At 48.6% G+C, this 24,665-nt stretch overlaps 1 protein-coding gene across 4 annotated transcripts in view; it reads left to right on the forward strand.

Annotated features, from left to right (window-relative positions):
- Positions 1-7,559: 7,559 nt before the first annotated feature.
- Positions 7,560-24,665, forward strand: part of Acox3 (acyl-CoA oxidase 3, pristanoyl) — a 32,063-nt gene continuing 14,957 nt past the window's right edge. The window contains exons 1-9 of one of the 4 annotated variants that reach the window (XM_021161981.2): positions 7,560-7,663; positions 8,358-8,523; positions 12,952-13,106; positions 13,412-13,645; positions 13,970-14,044; positions 14,488-14,577; positions 18,063-18,206; positions 20,261-20,349; positions 24,186-24,282. In XM_021161981.2, the coding sequence (XP_021017640.1) occupies positions 12,963-13,106; positions 13,412-13,645; positions 13,970-14,044; positions 14,488-14,577; positions 18,063-18,206; positions 20,261-20,349; positions 24,186-24,282 (873 nt within the window). In that variant the 5' untranslated portion in view covers positions 7,560-7,663; positions 8,358-8,523; positions 12,952-12,962. Of the gene's footprint in view, positions 7,851-8,357; positions 8,524-12,951; positions 13,107-13,411; positions 13,646-13,969; positions 14,045-14,487; positions 14,578-18,062; positions 18,207-20,260; positions 20,350-24,185; positions 24,283-24,665 lie in introns of all 4 variants that reach the window. The other 3 variants (XM_029477502.1, XM_021161983.2, XM_021161982.1) reach the window with 3 other exon arrangements.

A 24,665-nucleotide genomic window follows, 5' to 3' on the forward strand; every position in this document is an offset into this window, starting at 1 on the left:
CTACAGCCTCCTGGGGTCCTCAACGACTGAACGTACAGCCCCTTCTCCGCTTGCTTTCTTGCTTGGAAATAAGAGTTCCCAAGCGGTACATCCGATTCGTACCCCCTAAATGAAATTTTGCCCGCAGAGGTTCCACCTCTCTCACGACAAAGCTAATAATACTGAGAGAAGAGGAAGTTATTACTTGAGCAAACAAGGCGTTACTGATGCACTCAGCAGAAAGCCACACTTAGGTGAAGGATTCTACAAAGCTGGTTGGCTAACTACAACTTCATGATTGTAAAGAATTGGAAGGCGGACCCAAAGCTAGCATTACCTTGGGCGATTATTTAGCTCCTTCATAGACATGCATTGCCCACCTGTGTCTGATTCCAAATTCTTTGACTGGAATACATTAACTTGCCAGAAAGTAACCTCCTACCAACCCAAAAGATAAAGCTGGCATCAGAAAACATAAGAAATCTATAACACAAACGTTCTTACTTTGTTACCTGAGGTCTGAAACAAAGTATTTGTTAAATCATTTGGAATGTACAAACTATTAGCTTCCACCAACATGAAGGCTAAAAATGTCTCCAGCAATTTCCCCTCATTGTTCTAACCCACCTACCTGTTGGTATCCATCCTTGTATTTTTAAAATACTTACTTTATGGATTTTGTTACTATTAAAAAAAAAACTGTCACCACATATGAACATAGTTTTTAAACCATAGTCACTCATATTTGTCTCCAGACTAAGCTATCCCTCACCCCCTTTAAGGTCAAAGCTGTGTTTTTATATCAGCACATTCAACCACATGCCTCTGTTCTATGGTCCAAAGAGCCAAACCCGCAACTTTGGCCTTATCTCCCAACCCCTTGGCAACACCCATGTAGGCCAAAGTTTCACTTTGTTGCTGCTCCTGGGTTTCATTATATCCCTTAGGGAGCAGGGGACACTTTACAGCAGCTAAACAACAACTATGGCTGCTTTGCTCAAGTAACGGGGACTGCACGGGTGGCAGAGGGAAGTGTGGAAGTAATAGAGGGGGTGGCGGGAGCCGGTGGTGAGTGGTAACAGAGAGTGATGGCAGCAGCTGCAACACCAGTGAGGACAGCAAAACGGAGTAGTAGCAAACAACAGCCACAGAGCAGAAACCATACAGCGGGGCTAAAGAGTGAGAGTAAGGAGTTAAGGCTGAAGGAGAGAAGGCTGTGAAGAGCTTGAAGAGTTCCACAGAGCTGTCAGGACTTGAGAGCCAAGGGGCTCAGACACACCACCTGCAGGAACTGTTAACACTCGTGCAGTGTGAGGCTGTGGGATTCCAGTCCTATAGAAGAGCTGTAACACTTGTCACTGTAGGACTAAGGGTCCCATAACCTTAAGCTTACACAGATGTGACAGTAGAGGGCGAAAATGGCTGCTGTTAATGCCCTGTGCTGCCATGGAGTAGCCTAAGCTAAGGGATACAAAAGCCACCACAAAGCAGACAGCCCTTGAAGAGCTTCCTCTTGCCTCTAACCAGTTAGAGCAAAGGACTTCCGCCTGCTGAATGGCAATGCTAACCTACTGGAAGGTGTTAGTGGTGCTACAGCAGGCAGAGATCAATGTTAGCTGTACATGTTTGAGGGGACTCAGGTACAGGGCTAAACAGACCCTGTCTCTGAGAAGCTGCTAGCTGACAGAGGAGGCTAACCAACAAGTCAGTATCCACGGAGTCTGGAAAGCAAAGTTCATGTGTGGTGGGGGTGGGGGTGGTGAAGAGACAAGGAAGCTAGTGACTCACTGTGGCACCTCTGACCTCAAAGGTATGGCGAGAGCTCAGTGACGTCATTTAAAGAGAGTTGATTTGTGCCTTTTCTCAAAAGTTGCACCATCTTTTCTATTATCTGATAAGACACATTAGACAGTACAATGTTTTCTTTGAATTTTTTCACTCCTGGGAGGAGGTGATGAAATGGCTTAGCTGTTAAGGACACATGCTGCTCTGTTGGACGCTGATGGTGCATGCCTTTAATCTTGGCCCTGGTGGAGCAGAGGCAGGCAGATCTCCAAGTTTGAGGCCAGCCTGGTTTATAGAGTGAGTTCCAGGACAGCCAGCGCTACACAGAGCAAATCTGTCTCGAAAAGACAAACAAAAACCCCCGCAAAAGAAAAGAACATTTGAGGGCTGGTGAGATGGCTCAGTGGGTAAGAGCACCCGACTGCTCTTCCAAAGGTCCAGAGTTCAAATCCCAGCAACCACATGGTGGCTTACAACCATCCGTAACGAGATCTGGCGCCCTCTTCTGGAGTGTCTGAAGACAGCTACAGTGTACTTAAAAAAAAAAAAAGAACATTTGAAATTCAATCATGTAGACTGGGGCTCCAAGGGATTGGATGCCCCCTTCTGTCTTCAATGTGTGCTTGCACTTATGTACATGTCCATGTTCATACACACACACACACACACACACACACACACACACACACTCACACATGCACACACGTATTTGAATGAAAATACCTTCACTCCTCCCAGTGCGTTTCTACATATGTGGAGGTAGTGATCCCCCAGCAGCTTCCTCCTAAGTGCTGGGATTACACGTGTCTTACCACACCATCTTTTAGTTCCTATTTCACTGAAACGTGTTGTGAGGGTATGAAAGAGACCCAAGAAACTTGTAGGCTTAGGCTTGGAGCAAAGTTGGGGAATCCAGAAGTCACTGCCTGGGGAAGAGGAGGAGCCATCCATTGCTATGGCTGAGGTCCTGGCAGATGTCTTATGGAAAACTATCCCACTAAACTGGGTGTCTGTTACTCTGCCCAAGGCTTTCACCTCCAGCACCACACACAGTCCATCTCCCTTTTCAACCCTAACCCCTGGCCTTCTTCCTCCACCCACTGAATCCTGCCACATGATCTTTGGTTCTCCAAACCAAAGGACAACTCCAGCCTTAGGGCTTTCCTCCTGGGTTACACATTTTCAGCTCTTATCGCCCATTTGGAGTTAGTTAAAATGTGCCTCCCCAGGCAGGGCTCCATGCACCAATTAGATAATAGCCCCCAGACACTTCTCCCACTGTTGTGTGTGTCTTCTTATACCCAATTTTGTTTGTTTCCAGTTCCCTCCTTCATGAAGGGATGCCATTAACTTGAACATTAAGGCACTAGGATCCTTTGTGTCACATAGGTGCTCACAAAGGTTAGGAAGTACAACAGAACTACAGAGCACAGAGATGCCCTGCAATAAGTCCTGGGAGAAGCAGGTCCTAGCCTCCAGGGATAAAGAAACCAGCAAGATCGAGGATAGCCTGAGGTCTGAGTTACTTCCTGACTAGAACCCAGGGTGGTAGTGGTGGTGAGGATTTCTTTCTGTCTGCCCTGGGAGGATGCCACTGGCCAAGCTAGCAACACATTCTTCCTTGGATCTCATCATTTCTCTGCCACTTACGAGAAAGTGTCCAGAGTTAAGAGTTCCACTTAACTGCTGCCTTCCAGCTCCTTTGCCTTTTTAAAATAAATGGACTGTATTTCTGTCCCTAGTGCACCTCTGTGACCACAGAACTGACATCTGTGGTTTGGCACTAAGTACTTCTTTTCTTTTTTCTTTTTAAAGATTTATTTATTTATTATGTAAGTACATTGTAGCTGTCTTCAGACACACCAGAAGAGGGCATCAGATCTCATTAGGGATGGTTGTGAGCCACCATGTGGTTGCTGGGATTTGAACTCACAACCTTCGGAAGGGCAGTCGATGTTCTTAACTGCTGAGCTATCTCTCCAGCCCAACTATTTGTTTTCTTTTCCTTCTTTTTTATCTCTATTTTTGGATCCCGGCCAAAAGCCTAGCCATACCTTCCCCGATACTCTGGTTCTATGACTTCCATGTTTAAAGACATGGCTTTCCACTTCCCTCTTCCCACCTTGTGTTTTCCTAGCAATTGGAGCAATCCAGGTAAGGAACCTGCACAAACATGTCTGTATGTCTTCACCAATGAGCTAATGCCAAGCCCTGCAGCAAGCCCTCTTAACAGATGCTTTATGTGAAGTTCCCTGTGGCCTCCAGCTCATCAGATAAGCTGTGATCAGTCAGGCCACAAAAATGCTCTCCTATTCCCACAAAAGCACTTCTGACTCCCAACAGCTTCTCTTTTCAGCTTGATAACCCTTCGGATTGAATGGTTGGGTTTACAGTGGGGTTTCTTCCTCCACTGGTTCACACAAGGAACATTCATCATGACTAAATGGTTTCAAACTCTGTGTGTGTGTGTGTGTGTGTGTGTATCTTACAGCCCAGCACTCTTTTAAGCTGCCCACTGCTGCACAGCAGTTTACAACTAGGAAGCTTGTGTGGGTGGTCCTGGCAGGGCTGTCGCTAGCCACGGTTGGTATTAAATCCTCACCCCATTTTCTCACTGAGTGATGTGGTGACTGTTCCCCATCACGTTCCTGGGAATCTTGAACTAATTTTGGAGGTGTGGTGGTGAAAGGGAAGGTATGTTGAGAGACAAGTGATTAGAGTGTGGGAATAAACTGTGACAATGTACAGTCAAGTGTGTTGTCACATACCTGAATACCAAGCAGAAGGATCAGGAGTTCAAGGCTAGCCTGAGCTACGTGGCAAGTTTGATGCCAGCCTAGGCTACATGAGACCATCTCAAACACCAGCACCAACAAACAAAAATGGGAAAATACTTGCAGCTGCCAGTGACAGCCGACAGAATAAATGACTAAAAAACTAGCAGGGGATGGCAGGACAGGGTACTGGAATGAGGTGGAGGCAGAGGTGAGCAACCACGGAGCAGGAGTGGGGTCTGCGGGCAGGGCTCCTGCAGACACTGCCAGGTCACTGTCCCATGAGTTATGTTCTCACCTCAGCTCTCTTGGAGCTGTGTGCCACCGCCCTTGGAACTTCTTTTTGGCAGTCATATCAGGAAGTAGCTAATGAGGCAAACCTGTTCTTTCTTGTAACATGAAACCCTTCTAACTTTAGGAGTCTGCCCCTAAGGACATCAAGTTTAGGCTCTCCTCTCACCTGGACCATCCTGCAGTATCATTGTCTCCTGGGTTCAACACAGAGATGTCCAATGAGTTCTCTATCACACACAGGCTTGGGAGTGTCCTAAGACCCAGGAAGGGGGCCTCAGAGTTGCAAAGAAGCTGGAGAACATAGGCAAATGTCACCAAGAGATCTTGAAGGAAACCAGGCCAGAGCTGAGAAAGACTGATTGATTTGACAAGATCTTGTTATGTCAGCCTGCCTACTTTGAAACTTGTGCTCCTCCTACCTAGTGCTGGCATTATCAGAAACATCACCATCAAATTGGATTGGGGCAAGTCTTTAACCCAGTTACCGCAGAACTAAATAGAGAGTGGAGCAATGGGATCCAAACTTGTTGAGCCCGCCCTGAGAAGAAGAGATGGGCAGAGGCAGAGAACTGGAGAACTGTGAGAGCAGAAGCCAGGTAGGGAGAGACAGAGAGAGAGCATGCACGCTGGGAGGGAGGAGTCTGGACCACACTCTCTAAGTGTCCTCTACATGCTTAGCTGCTGCGACATGACACCTATCCTCCATGGAACTGCCAGTCAACAGTTCTCTTCCCACCTATCCGGCTCCACTGCCACAGCCATTGTCTTAGGGCCCCAGCTCACCAGTACCTCTGACCCTTCCTCCTGCCCCCACAACTGCTTGACAATGTCTCCTCTAGTCCTTACTCCTGGAAGGAGATGGAACAAGAATCAAATGGAGTTAATTTATGTCAACAAACTCCCAACAAAACAAAGTCAGGAGACCTGGGCATGAATCTAGGTAATATTTGCCTCTTAACAAAATCACAGCACGGCACAAACATCTTCCCCAAGGACGCTGGTCCAACAACTGCCACCAGCCTCAGAGGGACACCACCCATTTTATTTGTCCTCAGGGGTAAGAACCCACTTTCCCAAACAGCCCATAGAACAATCCTATACTCCTGCTTTGCTCCTATGCCTATGAGCCATCACTTAGTCCAGATAACAATGCCATTGTTGCTGAGGAAAACCTTAATTTTAGGGAGTCAATCTCCCCACTGTTCATCTAAACTGATAATTCCCAAGGAAGCAATGTTTTCCTCATGTTAACACAGGAATCTGACTTATTAGCTGTGTTTGGACAGAACTTGTGAGATACATATGAATTCTGTAGTAAGTGAGTTCTGTAATGAGGAAACCTTGTTCCTCTCTGGATTTGGAAAAACAATAGCATGCATGCTTGCAGGCCATTCTGAGAGGCCCTGTGAACTCAAGGACTCCTTGCAATGACAGAGTTCAGGTTGTAAATGCTGGTGGAGACTGACTGCCCATTCAGACTGTTCAGCAAGGCAGAAGACATTCTTACCAGCTGTTCAGGCACTATGAAGGTGACTGGGTAGGAGCGCTTCTTTGATTCTGGAAACTTCTAGGCTAGACTAGAGCAAGGCATCCAGGGTTGGTGGCTGCTGTCTTCTGCCTTTGCTGCCAGGTTCCCCTGCCTGGTTATGGGAAGCACTGTGACAACTGCACCCCAGGTGAGAAGGATGCATTTGTTCTTGGTTTATCTGAGTTTATTTGGTGACTGTTTATGGTGGGAACAATCACATTCCTTAGGCTGCCCTCTCTTCAGTCATTTCCCTTTGCTATTATTATTATTATTATTAATTAGTACTATTATTAGTACTAATTATTATTATTATTGTATAGTGTGTGCAGGCACTAATGTACCAGGGAATGCTCCTGGAGTTGAAGGACCTCTTTCTGGAGTCAGTCCTTTCCATTATGAGTTCATGACCCATGTGCAGGACTCCCTACTTTCCAATAGGAAAGCCCCACTGACACCTTTGACTGCAAGTGTGTTCTGAGTCGGAGCCATAAATGCAATAATTGCTGCGGAGAAAGTAGTTATGCAGTTAGGCAAGCAGCTCCCAGCCTCAGCTGCCAGCGGCAGAGTCCACTTGTGTCTGATACCAATGCCTTAAGTCTGTCTCTGAAACGTAATTCAGCATCTTTCTCTGGCCCTAACTCCATTATCCATCATTTTAGTCCCTTTCAAAGGTATCAGCTGTACCCACGTAGGTTCACACTTCCTCTCAGCTGTACCACAATGATGAAAAGTCCTGGCTGGACAAGCAGATGTTTGCTCAGAAACACCTAGTTAGGGGTGCGCTGAGCAGTTCTGTAGTGACTTTGGGAATCTGCCAACCAGAGCACTATTTAGGAGTGCCTAGCAAGGAGGCCACCTGGAAAAATAGGAGCAATTCTGAGTAAAGTGCATCTTAATGGATCCGCGGTCCAACTCTCCTGAAGTGCTCCCAGAGCCACGAGAGGCCTGGACCTAAACACGACAGCTCTGACCGAAGGCGGTTTCTGAATAAGCCCGAAGCCTCTAACCCGGCAGAAAGCAACCAGGATGAAATCCTTTAAACTCCAAACCCGGAACCGCATTTGAGCTGAGCTCTCGGAAGCGTCCGCGTTTCCCTGGCGACGAGGCGGCTCGGAATGATGACGCAAGGCTTCAGCCGGCAGCAACCCCAGTCAAGGGAGGGATGACGTCCGGGATGGGGCGGGGTGGGGCGGGGCGGCACCACCAGCTTGCTCCGCCCTCAGAAGCCAGGATATTCCTGATAAATAGTGTCCGCGGGACGCCGGGTTGACTAGGACTACGAATCCCAAGCTGGATCCGGGAGGTGAGGACGTGCCGGGCCCGGGAGATTCCAGACAGGAAGGGTTTGCAGGAGCTCAGGCTGGGGTGACTGCTGGCGTTTGCACTCTGCCCGACATCATACTCGCTAGTGGGAGAACGAACTGACCGCAGCTTTTTACAGTCTGCTCTGCGACAAGGAAGTATCCCAAGACAGACAACAAAGTTAGCTTGTAAGTTGAATTTGTAGTGTCTGAGGACTGCTCCCTACTGTGCCCGGGCAGGACACTATTTATACTTCTCAAGTGCATTGTGGACTTAGCGAATTCTTAAGGAAGTGCTTCTACTGCTGATCTACACCTGAGACCTTAGTTCTCCGTTTGAGTCTCAGTTGATCAGGCTGCCCTCGAACGCTATCCTCCTGACTCAGTCTTGGCATCAGTCAGGACCATAGGTCAGTCCATTATGCCCAACATAACACTGACTCTTAAAAGTGGGACGTAGAAGAGGAACAGAGACAAGGTCAGGTCATCTGCTACTTTGTTGTAAGAGTGAAGCAGGAAGGAAATCCTTACCATAAGGTCAGGTGGTACCAATCTCCCAGGTGTTCTGAAAGTTTCAGTCTGATAATACAATGTGTGATGTTAATGACTCTACTTTGTTTGGGTCTGGTCTGTAGGGGACATCCATATAGGACTTCAGATCAAAACTAGGGCCTTATTATTTTTTATTTTGAATAGACTAAAGGACTGGAGGAAAGTTGTGTCAGAACAGTGATAATGAAGCTGCCATTTACCTCAGGAATCATCACAAGTGCCTGATTTGAGTCCCAGGAACGTTCGTGGCAGACACTGCCCCGTGTGCACAGTTATCGTTGCTTCTGAATAACGGGGACAAAGCAACTGGGTAAGTTCACAGAATTGGTAAACTGTATTATTGAGACTGGAGCAAAGGCGACTTGGCTCTGTGGGCTTTGTTTGTTTGATTTGCACCAGTGTGGCTGTGTTGGTAGCCTCACGTGGCTTGGGATCTTTGGGAACTGGTAAGGATCTGGGATCTAGACCAAAGCACCTTGCTCCTTTGCCATAGATGTTTTTAATTAAGAAGAAATCCACTTTCTCATTACCTATGAATCTGGGCCAGGGGAGGTGATGTTTGAGTACGTGAGAACTTTGTCCTTTCCACAGTTGTCACAAAAATGGTTCCTTCTCCTTGAACTATTGTGGCATGCTAATTAAGAAGTGAGTGGCCACTTGGAAGGCAGAGGCAGGTGGATTTCTGAGTTCGAGGCCAGCCTGGTCTATAAAGTAGTGAGTTCCAGGACAACCAGGGCTATACAGAGAAACCCTGTCTCAAAAAATCAAAAAAGAAGAAGAAGAAGAAGAAGTAGTAGTGAGTGACAACATGTTCAAAGGTTCCTTTTTTACTCAGAGTCTCATGTAGCTCAGACTGGCCTTAGATTGACTAGGTGACAAGGCTGGCCTGTAATGTCTGATCCTCCTGCCTCTGCCTCAGAAGTATTTTGATTATGGGTCTACATAGTGCCTGGTATGGGAGATATACATATACATATGCATATACATATCCATGCATGATGTATATTTATATCATACATTTATTTTTTTTATTTATTTATTTTTTTTATATTTTTATTACATATTTTCCTCAATTACATTTCCAGTGCTATCCCAAAAGTCCCCCATAGCGCCCCCCACTTCCCTACCCACCCATTCCCATTCTTTTGGCCCTGGCATTCCCCTATATTGGCATACATTTATTTTATGTGTTCACCTGCATGCATGTATATGACTCTGTGGGTACAATACCCACAGAGGCCAGGAAAGAGTGGCATCCTTTAGAACTGGAGTTGTGAGCTGTTATGTGGGGGGCTCGGAACCAAACCTAGGTCCTCTCCTAGAGCAGCCAGTGATCTTAACCACTGAGCCATCATCTCTCCAGCCCCCATAAATATGTATTTAAAAAAAAAACCCATATTGGTGCAGTAGTTACTATTCTTGTTGCTGTTACAAAACACTTGGCAGGAGTTACTTAAGGAAGCTTGGTTTTAGCTCACTGTGTGCACATGCGTGCATGTGTGTGTATTTATGTGTGTATGTATGTGTGTGCATGTGCCTGTGTGTGTACCTCTCTGGATATGTACAGCCAGAGGACATCTTATCTGAATCAGCCCTCTCCTACCATACATGTAGATCAAATTCCATACATCAGCCTTGATGGCTAGCATTTATACCTACTGGGCTGTGTTGCACCCACACCTCCTTATACTTTTTAAAATTCTGTTTTTTTCATTTATCCCCTGGGCAGAGGATCACTCATGTCATAGCATACGTGTGTGTGTGTGGGGGGGGAGGGGGTCATAGAACAAACTGGGAGAGTTGGTTCTCTCCTGCCACCATGTGGGGCTCCTGGAATTGAACTTGGGTCTCCAGGCTTGACAGCAAGTGCCTTTATGGCTGAGCCATCTAGCCAGCCTCCCCACTCTCTTCTTAAAATTTTAGTTTGGAACTCCAGCCTATGGGATGATGTTCTCATGTTTCGCTTGGGTCTTCCCTCAGTTAAAGCTTCCTGGAAATTACCTCAGCTACACACAGAGATAAGTTTTCCTTTTTTTTCAAGATTCCATATACAGTCAAGTTGTAAGGTTTGACCATTCCAGAAAGTGAAGGCAGAGGAGGCTGCTTGTGTTGCCCAGCTTGCCTGAGGCTGTTCATGTTCTGCCTACACACTGAGGTGCTCACAGCCCCCACTGCTCATATCTGACAATGGATTTATTACTTGTTGGCCTTATTTACCAGCCATTAGGTACTGGCTGGTTTTGCCAGAAGGCTGATTAAGTCAGGTATTTTTACCTTGAAGGTATTCCAAGTACTGGTGATTAAATTAATCTTGCTCTCACAGGTGCCAAAACCTTGGCTCTCTGTCTGAGCAGTGGTTTTCAACCTTCCTAATGCTGTGCCCCTTTAATACAGTTCCTCATGTTGTGGTGACCCCCAACCATAACATTATTTTCATAACTGTAAGTTTGCTACTGTTATGAATCATAATGTAAATATCCATGCTTTCTGGTTATCTTAGGAGACCCCTATAAAAGGGTTGTATGATTCCCAGAGGGCTTGAGACCCACAGGTTGAGAACCATTGGACTATAGGATGGTCTTGAATATCTTTCTTAAACTGGGGAAGGATCGTGTGATGGTTTGTATGTGCTTGGCCCAGGGTGTGGCACTATTGGAAGTGTGGCCTTGTTGGAGTAGGTGTGTCACTGTGGGTGCAGGCTTAAGACCCTCGTCCTAGCTGCCTGGAAGACAGTCTTCTACTAGCAGCCTTCAGATGAAGATGCAGAAAACTCTTAGCTCTGCCTGCATCATGCCTGCCTAGATGCTGCCATGCTCCCACCTTGATGATAATAGACCTGTAAGCCAGCCCCAGTTGAATGTTGTCCTTTATAAGACTTGCCTTGGTCATGGTGTCTGCTCACAGCAGTAAAAACTCTAACTAAGACAGATTATCAGGAGCCATCCTTACTCACAGTGTAGTAGAATTGTCTGCATGAGAAGCAATGTGTTAGAAGCAAGAATTTGTAGCAAGCAGCAGTGCCTGACTCTGTTTCCCTAAGGGAAAAAGTCTCGTGACAGCTGGCCACTGGTCTCTGTTGCTGGCCTTGCTTCTTAGAGCCACTTCCAAGTCACATGGCATCTCAAACCCAGTGTGAGGCTTTTGTGTCTCTGCCCTCGGTGGTGGGTGCTAGCTTCTTTGTTTGTTTAAATGTTTAAATTTGCATGTGTGGTTGCATGTATGTCCATGTGCTGCGTGTGTGCAGGAGCCCAAGGAGGTCCGAGGTTTTAAACCCCCTGGAACTGGAGACAATTGTAAGCCAATCTGTGGGTGCTGGAAACCAAATCTGTATCCTCCGCTAGATGATAAGGACTTTTAAACACCGGGCTGTGGCTCCAGCTCTGACTTCATTCTTCTAACCCTTACATTTCCCCTTTACCTGGTGTCATCTCCCACTGCAGCATATGTGAGTAACTGGCAGTTGTTGCCTGGCCCTTCTCTGCTTACCACCTCTGTGGGCTAACTCTCACTTGTGTGTTCCGTTAGTCCCTCTGGTTTGTGACAGGTGCCGATGTCCCCTCTGCTTCTTGATCAGAATCTGGCCTTACTCTTTCCTGGGAGCAGGTGGTGGGTGTTTTTCAGTCCCATCAGTCTTTATAAGGACATAATTTTTGTTCCTGGAATTTCTGTCTGCTGTCCTTCTGTTGCTTTGGGCCCTTGTTCCTTTGTTCTCAGTTTTGACCGTTTCTCCTCTGGCCTTGGACTTAGTGGCTCATGTTTCTGGGGGGGACAACCTATTTGCCTTAGAGTTGGGGAGGGTCTTGTAGGACTTGGTCGGCAGAGGGTGGGTGCTCAGCCCTGCTGTGTACCTGCTGTCCCTGCCACAAAGGAAGACATGGCTCAGCGGTTAAGAGCACTTCCAGAGGACTCAGATTCAATTCTCCCTACCCACTCATGTGGCAGCTCACAACTCTAAGTCCAGTTTCAGAGGATCTGGTACCCTCATAGATAATACATGCAGGCAAAACACCAATGGCACACTAAAAAAGAAAAAACAAATGAGAACCAAGCACTGTGACTACAACTGTCTTGCCCTAGACTAATTCAACAGTTACCCAAAGGTCTTAGAGCCTTCTTGCCTGGATTTGGCTTTCAGACTATTGTTGGTTAGAGCAAAAGCCCTTTACCTCTATTGCATGATGAATCAGATTTCTGGAAGAGGACCCAGTTTATTCAGAGAATTCCAGGACGGTGCTTTAGTGAGAAGGACTTACCTGCTCTGTGAGTGTTGAGTACAGATCAGCACAGGAACCTGTAAGTCACAGCTTCTGCATCTAGTGGCCTGCGTCCAGGTAGATGGGGACATTGAGTGCTGAGAGTGGCCAGATCCCAGAGGGACAGTTCCCTTCTCTGGGCGCAGTGACCCATTAGAACTTGAACTTCCTGCTCACACAAGATCACACTATCCTCAGACAGACACTTGTAACAAAAGAGCGAGCCCCGGGCTGGCCTGCCCGTACCTACCAGGTTTATTACAGCCTGTTTCCCCGGCCCTCTCTCCCACTCCATCCACAGATGGCTCAGCTCCGCCCTGTGTCGTCATTGCGGAAAGGGGGCCTGCCTCACCTCCCCTTTGGACACTGGTACCTCCAGGCTGATGCTCTACTGTCTGTGCTGCTGCTGTTGCTTTGCAGCCCCCGGGTTTGTTCTTGTTCTGATGTTGTGCGGCTGTTCACGGAGGGTTTGGTTTTCTGTGCAGGTGACGGTACCATGGGATCCCTACCGGAAGAAAGAGACAGTGCTTTATGGTCAGACATCCCCAAGGGCCCCCTTAGTGCCTACCGAGCAAGAGCTTCCTTCAACTCTGGGGAGCTGCTGCTCTTTTGGGACGGCCAGGATGTACTCCACTTCAAGGTGAGGGCTGCGTGGAGCCTGGTTGTGTCTCTGCTCCCTGACGTATATAGCCCAGTGGCCTTCCTGGCCCTGATGGTTCTGTAGGACAGTGTGGGTCTATCTCCCCTTACCCCAGGATGGTCCCAGGATGCCAGGGGAAGGAATGGACAGGACTCTGAAATCCCCATGTCTTTCCTTTCAGCTGGGATGAATGTCTTCATCTGGGGACTCCTGGGTCAGACTAGGGATTAGGCAGTCAGTGGCCCTGAGAGAAGCCAAATGCACCTTTGACTTTCAAGTCAGCACCCTGTGCTCTGTGTTTACAGAAAACCATCTTCTCAACTTTGGAGAATGACCCTCTCTTTGCCCGCTCGTACGGGGCCGACCTGCCCCTAGAGAAGCTACGAGAACTGAACTTCCTTCGCTGCAAGAGGGTCTTTGAGTATGGCTTCTTCAAAGTAGAGGAACTGCTAAAGAACCCCCTGAAGATTCTAGTGTTGATTAACTGCCTGGGCATGTACGACTGGTCCCTGGCCAACAAATGCGTCCTCCACATGTTGGTGAGTGTGTGGCAGAGGGCAGGGGACCCAAGTCCACACAGGCCCACCAGACACATCAGACACAAACCACAGCCCCGTGGCTCTTAAAATGTACAGCATTTAAGATTCAGTGACAAGATCAGAAATTTCAGCTTTTGGCGTAAATTTGCACATGTGAGTTCTCGGATTAAATATGTTTATTCAGAATGTACAGTCCAATAGGAAGAGGCATGTGGGGTATGTGTGGGGTGTGTATAGGGTGTGTGTCGGGGGGTAGGTGTGGGGTATGCCTGCCCAGAGGCAGGAGCAGCAGCACCCACCTCTGACCCATGTGTTACCTTTCAGGTTTTTGGAACCACAGTTTTCATCTCTGGTTCTGAGAAGCATTTCAAGTACCTTGAGAAGATCTATAGCCTGGAGGTAAGTTGGCCATGTGAGCTGTGAGCCCAGTGCCGTCACCATACTTAGCCATGGACAGGGCAGGCCACAGGAGAGACCTGGGGGTGAGGGCAGGCCCTGCTCATAGGAGGGCTCTCGGGCTGGTGTTTTTCCTTGCCCACCCTGCCTGCCTGTGGTCTTAGCTTTCCTGTCTGACTGAATACCCCTGTGGCCTCCTCTGACTGTAAAGATTTTTGCAGCCTGTGCTCAACATAGCATAGGCTATGGCATCTATGCCAGCAGGTGGGAGTGGTATCCACGCGATGGGATGTCTCAGTTGTGCCATAGTCTGGCTGTGTAGGGAGGGAGAGGTGTGGCTGGGCTCCTGGCTTTAGTACTCTAGGGCATAGAGGCAAGGTCCCTGTAGGACCACACACACAAAAACACACTTCTTACCTGGCATCTCTGTGTGCTTTGACATTTAGATTTTTGGCTGTTTTGCTCTCACCGAACTGAGTCATGGGAGTAATACTAAGGCCATGCGAACGACAGCTCACTATGATCCTGATACCCAGGTAAGTTCTGGATTCCCCTGGGCCCTGGGTGGATGGAACACAGGAAATGTAAACGAACAATAGTTAATCAAGAATGCTGTCCCCTTACACACTCTCATTAGAGAGGCCAACAGAAAGCATGCCTTGTACTGAGGCATGAAGTTTTTACCTTCCACACTGAGCAAATGGGTGTGGGAACTCATAGAGAGTCAGAGACTCTGTGGGTCTCGCTGCTCTTGTGGATCATTGGCTGATTCAGTCTGTGAGAGCAGAGGGAACAGAGATGGGTAAGCGGGATTTCAGAAACCTATGAGCGCATCAGTGAAAAACCACACTGCACCAGCGATCAGGAGACAGAGCAAGAGCAACTTGTATTAGGATGACTCAAGGCTTATAAAGTTTTGGGGAACTGAGGCTGGGTGCCAGTGACCAGCCTCAGCTTGAGGAGTGGTCCCTGAGCGAAGGGATGTTTGAGAGCAGTGGAAAAAAAGATGTGAAGTCAATCCTGAGGTGCAAGCTGACAGCCTGTGATTTGCTCAAGACAACTTTCCAGAAAGCCCTCTACTTGAGGCAGCTGTCTCTTGCTAGAAAAAAAAAAATCTAAAATCTCTCTGAATAACTCATCTCTTGCAGACAAAAAGCCCAGTCTTTTATTTACATATCAATTCAGTTGTTTACCCCAGGTTCCCCTTTGATTATTCTATGAATCAGCATTCCCTGACCCCAGACCCCTGATTCTTAGAAAAAGACAGCAAGTATATTAATTTTCCTTTTTTCCCCTTAACATTGCAAATGAATTCAGAGATCTGCCTGCCTTTATAAGCACAGACAATAAGCTAGCTGGGTGGAATCTTGCTCTGAGATCCCCATTTCTACCATGCCTGGGCCTAACCTTGCTCTGTCCCAGGCTGACCTTGAACTCAGGAATGTGCCTGCCTTTGTAAGCACAAGCAATAAACTTAGCTGGGTGGGATCTTGCTCTTTAATCATTTCCTAAATGTCTTTTATTTTTTAATTATTTATTTATTTTTATGTATATGAGTACACAGTAGCTGTCTTCAGACACATCAGAAGAGGGCATCGGATCCCATTATGGATGTGAGACACCAAGTGGTTGCTGGGAATTGAACTTAGGACTGGAAGAGCAGTCAGTGTTCTTAACCACTGAGCCATCTCTCCAGCCCCCTAAATCTCTTTATCTCCTTTCTTAATATCTTTCTGACAAGCTGGCTCATAGTGCAGCTGCCTTTGTTCTTTTAGGTTCATGAAGCTCCTTATACAATTCATATTGCATCCTTATATTTTGCATAGTTGAGAAACTATATATTCTTGAACTTAGGTTTTTCAGAGTTCTTTCCCACAGCCTTAAGGGCAGTCCTGATGGTCACAGCATTCTACCATTTTGCTAAGACATTAGAAACACCCTTGCCTCCTGGACTTGTGCTGTCTCTGATTATCATGGGTTCATTAACCTTGGCAGAGTGAACATTCCTGAAGGAGGGGCATGAAGATATGTACATTATTATATAAACAAACCTTACACTCACAATAACTATAAACACTCATGGAGGCCCTTGTCCTGCTGATTCTGTTCCAGGGGTGGGAACTATGTCACTTGTGTGGCCATGTAGGTTTCTGCAAGTAGGAACATCCAGAATTGTCAAAGGTCATCCTGTCATGGTAGACTTCGACCTTAATTAGCAGAGTTTTCTCACAATATTCATTCTTCATGAGGTGTCCTAAAAGGAGGGCAATTCAGCCTCCAGCCCTGAGGCCTGCCTTGTTTTTGCTCGTAGGCCTCTTGGTGGCAAAACAGGCTGCTCTGCCCACTGCTGCCCAGATCTTCTGCTCCTTGCCACATTTCTGGCATGTGTTGCTGACCACTTGTGGAACATTGCTATTACTCTGTGTGGACACTGCCCTCTGCAGGGAGGCACTGTGGAGAGAGGCCATGCCTGGTCCTCTAGAAACTCCTGATATGCAGAGTGGGAGGGACAGAGTCTTGTCTTAGTTTTGGGTTTTATTGCTGTGAAGAGACATATTCTTAGCCAAAATATCACAAGAACAGTCCTTAGGCCACATACTAAAATTCTTCTCTGAAACTTCTTGATCTGGGCCCTCACAGTTTAAATAACAATATGCACTACTGTCTTCTGTGTTCGCACTAAGATAGCCCATTAAGCCCCACTTAGTGTTCAATTGCTTTTCCTAATCCAAAGTCCCAAAATGTTCATATTCCTCCAAACAAAACATGGTCAGGCCTATTACAACAATACCCCACTCCTCGTACCAACTTTTGTCTTAATTTGGGTTTTACTGCTGTGAACAGGCACCATGACCACAGTAACTCTTACAAAGGAGAACATTTAATTGGGGCCGGCTTATAGTTTGAGAGATTTAGTTCATTATCATTATGGTAAGATGCATGGTGGCTTGCCGGCATGGAGAAGGAGCTGAGAGTTCTCCATCTTGATCCACAGGCAGCAGAAGTGACTGTAAGCCACACTGGGTGTTGCTTGAGCATATGAGACCTCAAAGCCTGCCATCGCAGTGACACACTTCCTCCAACAAGGCCACACCTACTCCTCCAAGGCCACACCTCCTAATAGTGCCACTCCCTATGAGCCAGGCATTCAAACACATGAGTCCATTCCTACTCAAACCACCACAGGTCTCAATTGTCAGGGGTGGCCAGTGTTGAATGGAGTGTGGAAGCCTCCTTCCCCCCCTTGCCTGAGGACTATGTCCCACTGCCACTTTCTGTCACATGCTGAGGGGGGAGGCTCACCCCTCCTGTTAACTGGTGTGTGATAGAGAGCTCTATGTTTAGAAAATTAAGCTTAGCGTTCAGCACTTGCACACTGTCCATTTGTCCACGTGGCTGGCTGTGGACCCTGGCCTGGGCTGCTGTAGTGGAGCTGGAGAGGACCATACCATGCAGGCTGTCATACCTGCCAGCACATAGCCACCCCCCCCCCCCGACTCCTGAAACTTTCTTGCCTGCTTCTTGACAAAGACTTTTATCTTGGACTTTCTGATTCCTTGACCCTCTCTGCTCCCTTTGTACTTTGGTGCCTGTGGCTTTTGTGGGACTTGTGAGAAGCCTGCGCTGGCTGCTGGCCGAGGACAGTGCCCATGGCCTTACCTTAGGCTGGGGGGCGGGGGGGGGGGGCAATTAATTGCTGACTCAGCAGAACTTGACCTTGCAGGCTGAATGCATTAGCAGTCAGAATGGGGTATGGCAAGAGGTCAAGCAGACTCTACTGGCAGTGTGGCCAGTATCAGCCTCTATTGGTGACAGCCAGCTGCTCACTGTGTGGGACTGAACCTCACTTTCCATTTCCTCTGTAAGGTGATCCTGAAACAAACAAAGTCAGCTTGGCCCACTCAGTCCATTTTTACTGTTGGCTCCGAGGCTTGGAGCTCAGGGGTTGGCCTGCTGTGGAGGGAAAGCCATTCTTTGGTCCCCACTGCTGATGACAAGGATACTAATCTCCCCTTCACAGGAATTCATCTTACATTCCCCGGATTTCGAGGCTGCCAAATTTTGGGTGGGCAACCTGGGCAAGACGGCAACTCATGCGGTGGTGTTTGCCCAACTGTACATGCCAGACGGCCAGTGCCACGGGCTGCATTCCTTCCTGGTGCAGGTAAGACCTGGGCGGGGCTGGCACGGATGGACAGTTAGCCTGTAGCCACATGCCCTGTCTGCCTTTGGGCAGATCTGTACTGCCGTGGGAGATGTTTGTGCTGAGTCTCAGCTTCCTGCAGGCTTCCTGCAGCCCGCTTCCATTCCAGCCCACAGGGACACAGTCCTGCTAGAGTCTCCGTGAGCGATGCACAGAGCACCCAACAGGCCTGTCTTTACAGAGGCCTCAGGGACACCTCACCACCCCCCTCCAGCTGATGCCTGTGCTGCCCTGCAGGGATATGCTTGAATATACATGCAGTCCCTGTGAGAGCCAGAAGAGGGCATGAGACACCCTAGAACCGGAAGCACAGCCAGTTGCCTGATGACAGTGCTGGGAACCAAACCTGTGTTCTCTGCAGGAACTACTACGCCATCCCTCCGGCCACCACCGCTTGTGGTGGTTTTTGTTGGATCTTCTGAAAAATGCTGCCAACTGCTTTTACCCTGCTGGTTGTCCCTCCTATTTTAGCTCTCTGCTGCTGTGACAGAATCCCTAACACAACAGCCTCAAAGACAGAAAGGTCTGTTCTAGTTCAGCTTCTGACGGCTCAGTCCACAGTGTCCTGACAGCGGTGCTGCTGGGGGCCTGAGGCAGCCCAGGTACCGGCAGCCCAGGTGTGGCTGAGTAAGCTGTGTCTGGGGACAAAGTGAGAAGTAATCGAACGGACCAGTGTCTCAGTAGCCCCTTAAAGGACACGCTCTCAATGGCCTGATTTCCTCACACCCGTGCCCCGCCTCCCCACTTCAGCACTATTGGCTGAAGCCCAGACCTTTGACCTTGAGGACCAGGATCCAAACCTTGACACTTCCTGGTCGTCACCACTCTCTTCTCCAACTGTCTGGGTTTTATGGCATTTATTTTAAAAGGTTTAAGAGAAGTTTGTGTTTAAATTTTTACCTAGCTTTACTGCAAGATTTTAAAAAATTAAAAGATGCTTTATGGCTGAGTTTTAATTTCAATATTACATATTTTTACTAAAAATTATATATATATTTTCAATAAAAATCAGATACACAAAACAAAAGCTAGTAGCTCTTACAAAGAGCTAAGTTCCAAATGCCTAGATTTAACCCACCCACCCTCTGTCCCTTTTGTCTTCCTTTGCTTCTGGAGTTTGGACCCAAGGTCTCCCACATGCTAAGCATGTACTGTACCCTGGGCTCTACTCCCAGCCTCCAGATCTCCTCGCCTCAGTGTGTCTGGCTTGCTGATCTGAGGTGTCCTGTGTTGTCAGTGGCAGCTGTGCTCCTCACTGTTGTCTATGACCTAGAATAACAGTATCTATAGACACTGTCCTCATCCCATTGATGGGGAGGGAGGCACTGGGGCCTCTGCCTTAAAGTTGGCGATCCTGCTTTAATGTGGCACAAAACCTGCTTTTTCATAGTGGCCCTGGGTCAGGAGTCTACAACCAGTCGTGCCTGTATTCCTGTAGGGAATGCTTAGTGGACACCCATTAGGGAAGATGAGCTTGGCATAGCTTGCCCCGACTGACTTTCCCATAGCACATATGTGCTCAGCTAATACTGGGAGCCCACTGCAGGTCCTCTCTCTTAAGGTGTGAACAGTGTCACACCATAGCCAGAACTAAAACAGGGAAGCCACACGCTGCTAAACCTGCAGTCATGAATCAGGGTGCTCTCTGATAGCCCAGGAAGCTCCATCTTACCTGCCCCAGCTCCTGGCTTCCCTCACTGGTAGCCATGCCATGCCAGCTTCTGCCCACCCCTGCCACCCCCCTTCTATTAAACTTCTCTTTTGTAAGGACTCTTACCATGGATTTATGGCCCATCTAGGAATCAAGATGATCTTGTGTTGAGGTCTCTCTCTGCCCCATGACAGCTGCAGAGGTCTGTTTTCCACAGAAGGCCCCATCTCTAGACCTGGACACATCACTTCAGGGGACCCAGTATGACTCAAGTTATTCAGAGTCACCCCTGTCAGCTTGTCTGGACATGCTTTCTTGTGTGCTGACAGACTTACCTAGCCATTATTCCTGTGGCTCTGTGCAGATCCGTGACCCGAAGACCCTGCTTCCCATGACAGGGGTGATGGTCGGTGACATTGGGAAGAAGCTGGGGCAGAATGGCCTGGATAATGGGTGAGTGTCATTGGCCTCACGAGACCAATGCTACCTCTTTGGGGCTCCGGGATTGTTCCTAAGCTACAGGCTGGAGTGGACTGCCAGTGCCACACCCTCTCTGGAGTGCAGGCTCCTCAGGGCCTGGCATGGATGTGGCAGGTACCAGTGGGGTGCTTGTTTGAGCAGCGGCCATTGTGTGCTTAAGCCGCTGTTCCCAGAGGTTCGCCTTGCCCTCACATTCCACGGATCTCTCAGGGTGTGACTCTCCCAGCTCTCAGGGCAGACTAGATGTGCTTCCTGGGGAGACTGCGGGCTTAGAGGTGCCCAACAGTGTAGGACTTTCCTTCCTCTGTGAAGTCTCTTAGTGATTAGCCTTAGTGGTCCTCCATGGAGCCAGCCATGATATCTACTTAGAGTCTCCAAGTTAGTAATTGGCAAAGTTGCTGGACATGTGATTGAGCGAGGTGCTTTTGACTCATCCTAGAACTGCTCGGGAACAGGGTTGACCTGCAGCACTGCGCACTGTGTACTCAGATGGGAGTGAAGACCTTGGGCTGGACCTTAACTGGGCTGAGGGCCCATGGTCAGCGGGCCACCTGCATGGCCTGAGGTTTATAGTGTACCAGGTGAAGGCCACCCAGCAGGGGAGGGCTCACTCTCATCTCTATTATTTCTTAGTCCAGCTTTCATGCTTACCCCTCAAGGGACCTGCTGAACAGCCTAGGTGACCTTCCTGCCTTCCTCTGGGTCAGTGTGTGCAGGCTCCACCCAGCTCTAAGCTACCTGGCCTGGTGCACTTAGGCCCCTCTCTTCCAACAGGATAACTCATGACTATGGAAGTGGCCAAAATAGGGTGTTCCCAAGCATTGTGTGCTATGCTGAGTTAAGTATGTTTGCCCATCTCAGTTCTGTGTATATTTGGGCTCTTAGAGTCACCTCAAGCAACTGCTGTGGCTGGCTACTAAGACCAGCCTCCTCCAGAGAGAGAATTCTGACCTGGGCCAGGGGCTTCCCAGGCTCTGATGGACACTTCTGTCTAGCATCACCAGAAGGCAGGGGCAGGGCCAGGGGAGGGCTCAAGCCTCCTTAGTCTTCAGTCAGTAATAGCGTGGATGGGGCTAGAAGCACCAATACCTAGCAGTCCAACCTTAAGGAGAAGGATCAGGGCTCAGAAATCACAGAGCTGCCATCCCCTCTGTTGAGGGCTCTGTGTTCAGCCTGGCAGGTACTCTCAGCTTGTGCTGGTTGCTCATTAAAGCCATTAGAGTAAGTTTGGGACATCACAGAGAGCTTGTATTTGGCCCCATCACAGCAGCACCTGTCTTTAAAGAATGGGTTGTCTCCTGGGATACATCGCACAGGCACCAAATCCCACTTACAGGAGCCTCAACTTGTAGGTGTAACAAAGGCCTAGCTGAGCGTCACCATGGGCACGCTGTGGGGCAGCCTGAATCGCTGTTCCAGCAAGCAGAGGCCAGGCTGATCTTGAGTTCTCAAATCTAAGGCTTTAAGCAGACTAAATGACTAAGCTTCTTGCCTGCACTGACCACAGGCAGCCAGCAGAGGGCGCCAAAGCTCCAGAGCTGAGTGGCTGCTCTGCCTCAACTTCAGGAGCAGCGCCGTAAGTTAGTGAACTTTTAGACTGGGGACAGGTTCTGAGTTAACTTTTGTCGTTTTGAAACCTGTCATGACTGTTTAGGAATCCAGAGCAGAGTCAGCTGCACGGACCACTTTCAACCAAACGTTCTAATGATAAGGATCTTTCCCCCGGGGACACTGAGCCCAACCTCAGTGTGCCCACAGTACTTTTCATGATGAGGCTGGGCTTTGGGCCTGGGGAGTCCTCCTTGACAAGGCTGAGAGGGAGCCCCAGAATGAGTATCTACACCAGGTGGGAATCGGCTGGTGGCTGCTAGGAGTTATTGCAATACACACTCTCCCTCTACACCCTTCCAACATGTCTGTCACATTCAATCCATATGTCTCAAGTTGTATACATGCCCCATGTCATCCACACTGCTTCCATACCACATGCCCCGTCATACAGCTATCCCATGTCACTGTCCTGTAATTCATTTCTAGACACACACATACCCTGAAGCCTCCGAAGGCTCCCCCGTTTATATACCCCCATATACATATACCTACTTGAACCTCTGAATGCCCCATGTCACACACACATCCCATACCACACATGTGTTCAGATGCCTTGTGCTCCACACTCCCTGTGTCTGTCACACTTTGCTGTACACACATCCCCTGATCCCCGGAGACCAAAATCATAGTGTGCCAAACAGCTCACCAGCTGGACCCAACTGACTGTTCTGTGGATATAAAAGTGATCCAAAGATGATCTGTGAGACTTAAGCTAGAGCAGAAACTTGAGAAGCACAAGTGTGCTCAGACTCATTCTACCTCGGTGGCAAAGAAGGGTGAAGATTTTCCACTCCTTAAAAAGAGTGCTTTCCGTTGACAACATTGTACTTGAAAAGCATTCCTCGGCTTTCAAGTAAACAGTTGGAGTACCTCGGTTCTGGCACCCAGGCAGGGTTTCCTTTAAAACGGGGCATTGTGTGCAGCCTGCAGGCTGCGTGTGGGCCACGTGGCCACCAGACACAGTGTGCCGTTAGCTGGGTGTGCTGTGTTAAGATTCTGCCACCCCAAGGCTCTTGTGAGCCTTGTTATGTCGGTACTGGGAAGGGCTGCTGTGTCTTCTCCAGGAAATGGTCTTTGGGATGACTCTGTCACCTTGGAGGACCATTCTTCACCATCACCTCTGTTCCTGGTCACTAAGTGCTTGGTAGGGACAATCTGTGGGCAGGAGAGTGACTCACTGGGAAACAGGGATGATTGAGTGCTTACTCTGAATAGAGCTACCCTGGAGAGGGGTCTGCCTCTGCATCTTTGCAGGATGGGCAGAAAATCCCATCACACCCACCTGGTGGTCCTGAGTAGGATGTGTCCCTTTTGAAATACTTCCACTCTCCCATGCTGTTTAATGAGCAACTCAAGTGGAGCCAGGCTGCTGTCAGCCAGAGCCTGCAGGAGGTCAGATGCAGGTGAGGAACGGCAGGATGTGGCAGCACAAGGTAGCTGCTGTCGACTGACTAGGCTGTCTGTGTTTGCATAGTGTTGTAGCCACTAGCCACACTGCTATCGGAACCATTGAGACTTTTCAATGGTTTACTTTGCAGTTGACCTCGTTCAAGCTTCTTCCTTAATCCATTACAAAACATCTTGGATTGTCAGTGCCCAGGGTCCATGCAACACCCGTTAGACCCTTTCCTAGCTGCTCCAGGAAAGACTGGACTACAGGCTCTTTGATTCCACTTAGCATTTTATTTGTTTGTTTGTTGTTTTGTTTTTCTCAAGACAGGGTTTTACTGTGTAGCCCTGGCTGTTCTGGATGGAACTCACACTAGACCAGGCTGGCCTCAAACTTGTAAAGATCTACTGCCTCTGCCTCCCGAGTGTTGGGATTAAAGGTGTCCTCTGCCACAGCCAGCTTGACTTAGCATTTGAAACCGCCGTCAGCTGGCTGTAGTGCTCTGTACTGGGGCTCAGAGGTAACAAGCTTTAGAACCAGCTCCTGTCCTCCTGTCAGTGGTGTGTGACCCTTGCTGTGCACAGGCAGGTGGTGGGCGCGTGGAGCTTCTCTTTGCCAGTGACATGAGGGCATATCTGTCTCAGGAGATAAAGGGGGAGGGCAGTGATGGCCCTCAATGGCCCCATCACACTCACACCCTTGTTTTGGGGGGTGATGCTACCTTCAGCTGCTCTTGGGGAGAGGGAGAAAGCCCAGAGAGGCTCCTGGAGGGCTTGCATGATAGAAGCCCACCTTCTCTCCTGCACAGATTCGCCATGTTCAACAAAGTTCGAATTCCTCGCCAGAACCTGCTGGACAGGACTGGGAATATCACCTCTGAGGGCACTTACAACAGCCCCTTTAAGGTACCAGTGGGCTGTGGGCATTCGCAGACAGAACTTCCCACATGTCTGTTCCTGTGGTGTTGAAAATCACCCCAGGAGCAGCTGGCCCTGTGGTTACCACACAGCTCTCTTGGTTGGGTTTGGTGTCCTCAGCAGAGAAGGGACTTAGCCACAGTGCTGGTGGGCAAGGGTGGCCTGGGTCTGGCAGCATTTTCTGGCTATGCCTGGATATCCATGACTTCTTGGGCCAGGGGCTGCTCTCCCACAGCGTACAGAGGAAAACTGTCTTCCTAGTATTGCTGTGATAGTTCCCAAACAGTTCCACTGACGGTATTCAAACACAGAAGCCCATGAGGGCCACTTACTTTCTTTCTTTCTTTCTTTCTTTCTTTCTTTCTTTCTTT

This window comes from Mus caroli, chromosome 5 (genome assembly GCF_900094665.2).
Source record: "Mus caroli chromosome 5, CAROLI_EIJ_v1.1, whole genome shotgun sequence".
Classification (NCBI taxonomy): domain Eukaryota; kingdom Metazoa; phylum Chordata; class Mammalia; order Rodentia; family Muridae; genus Mus; species Mus caroli.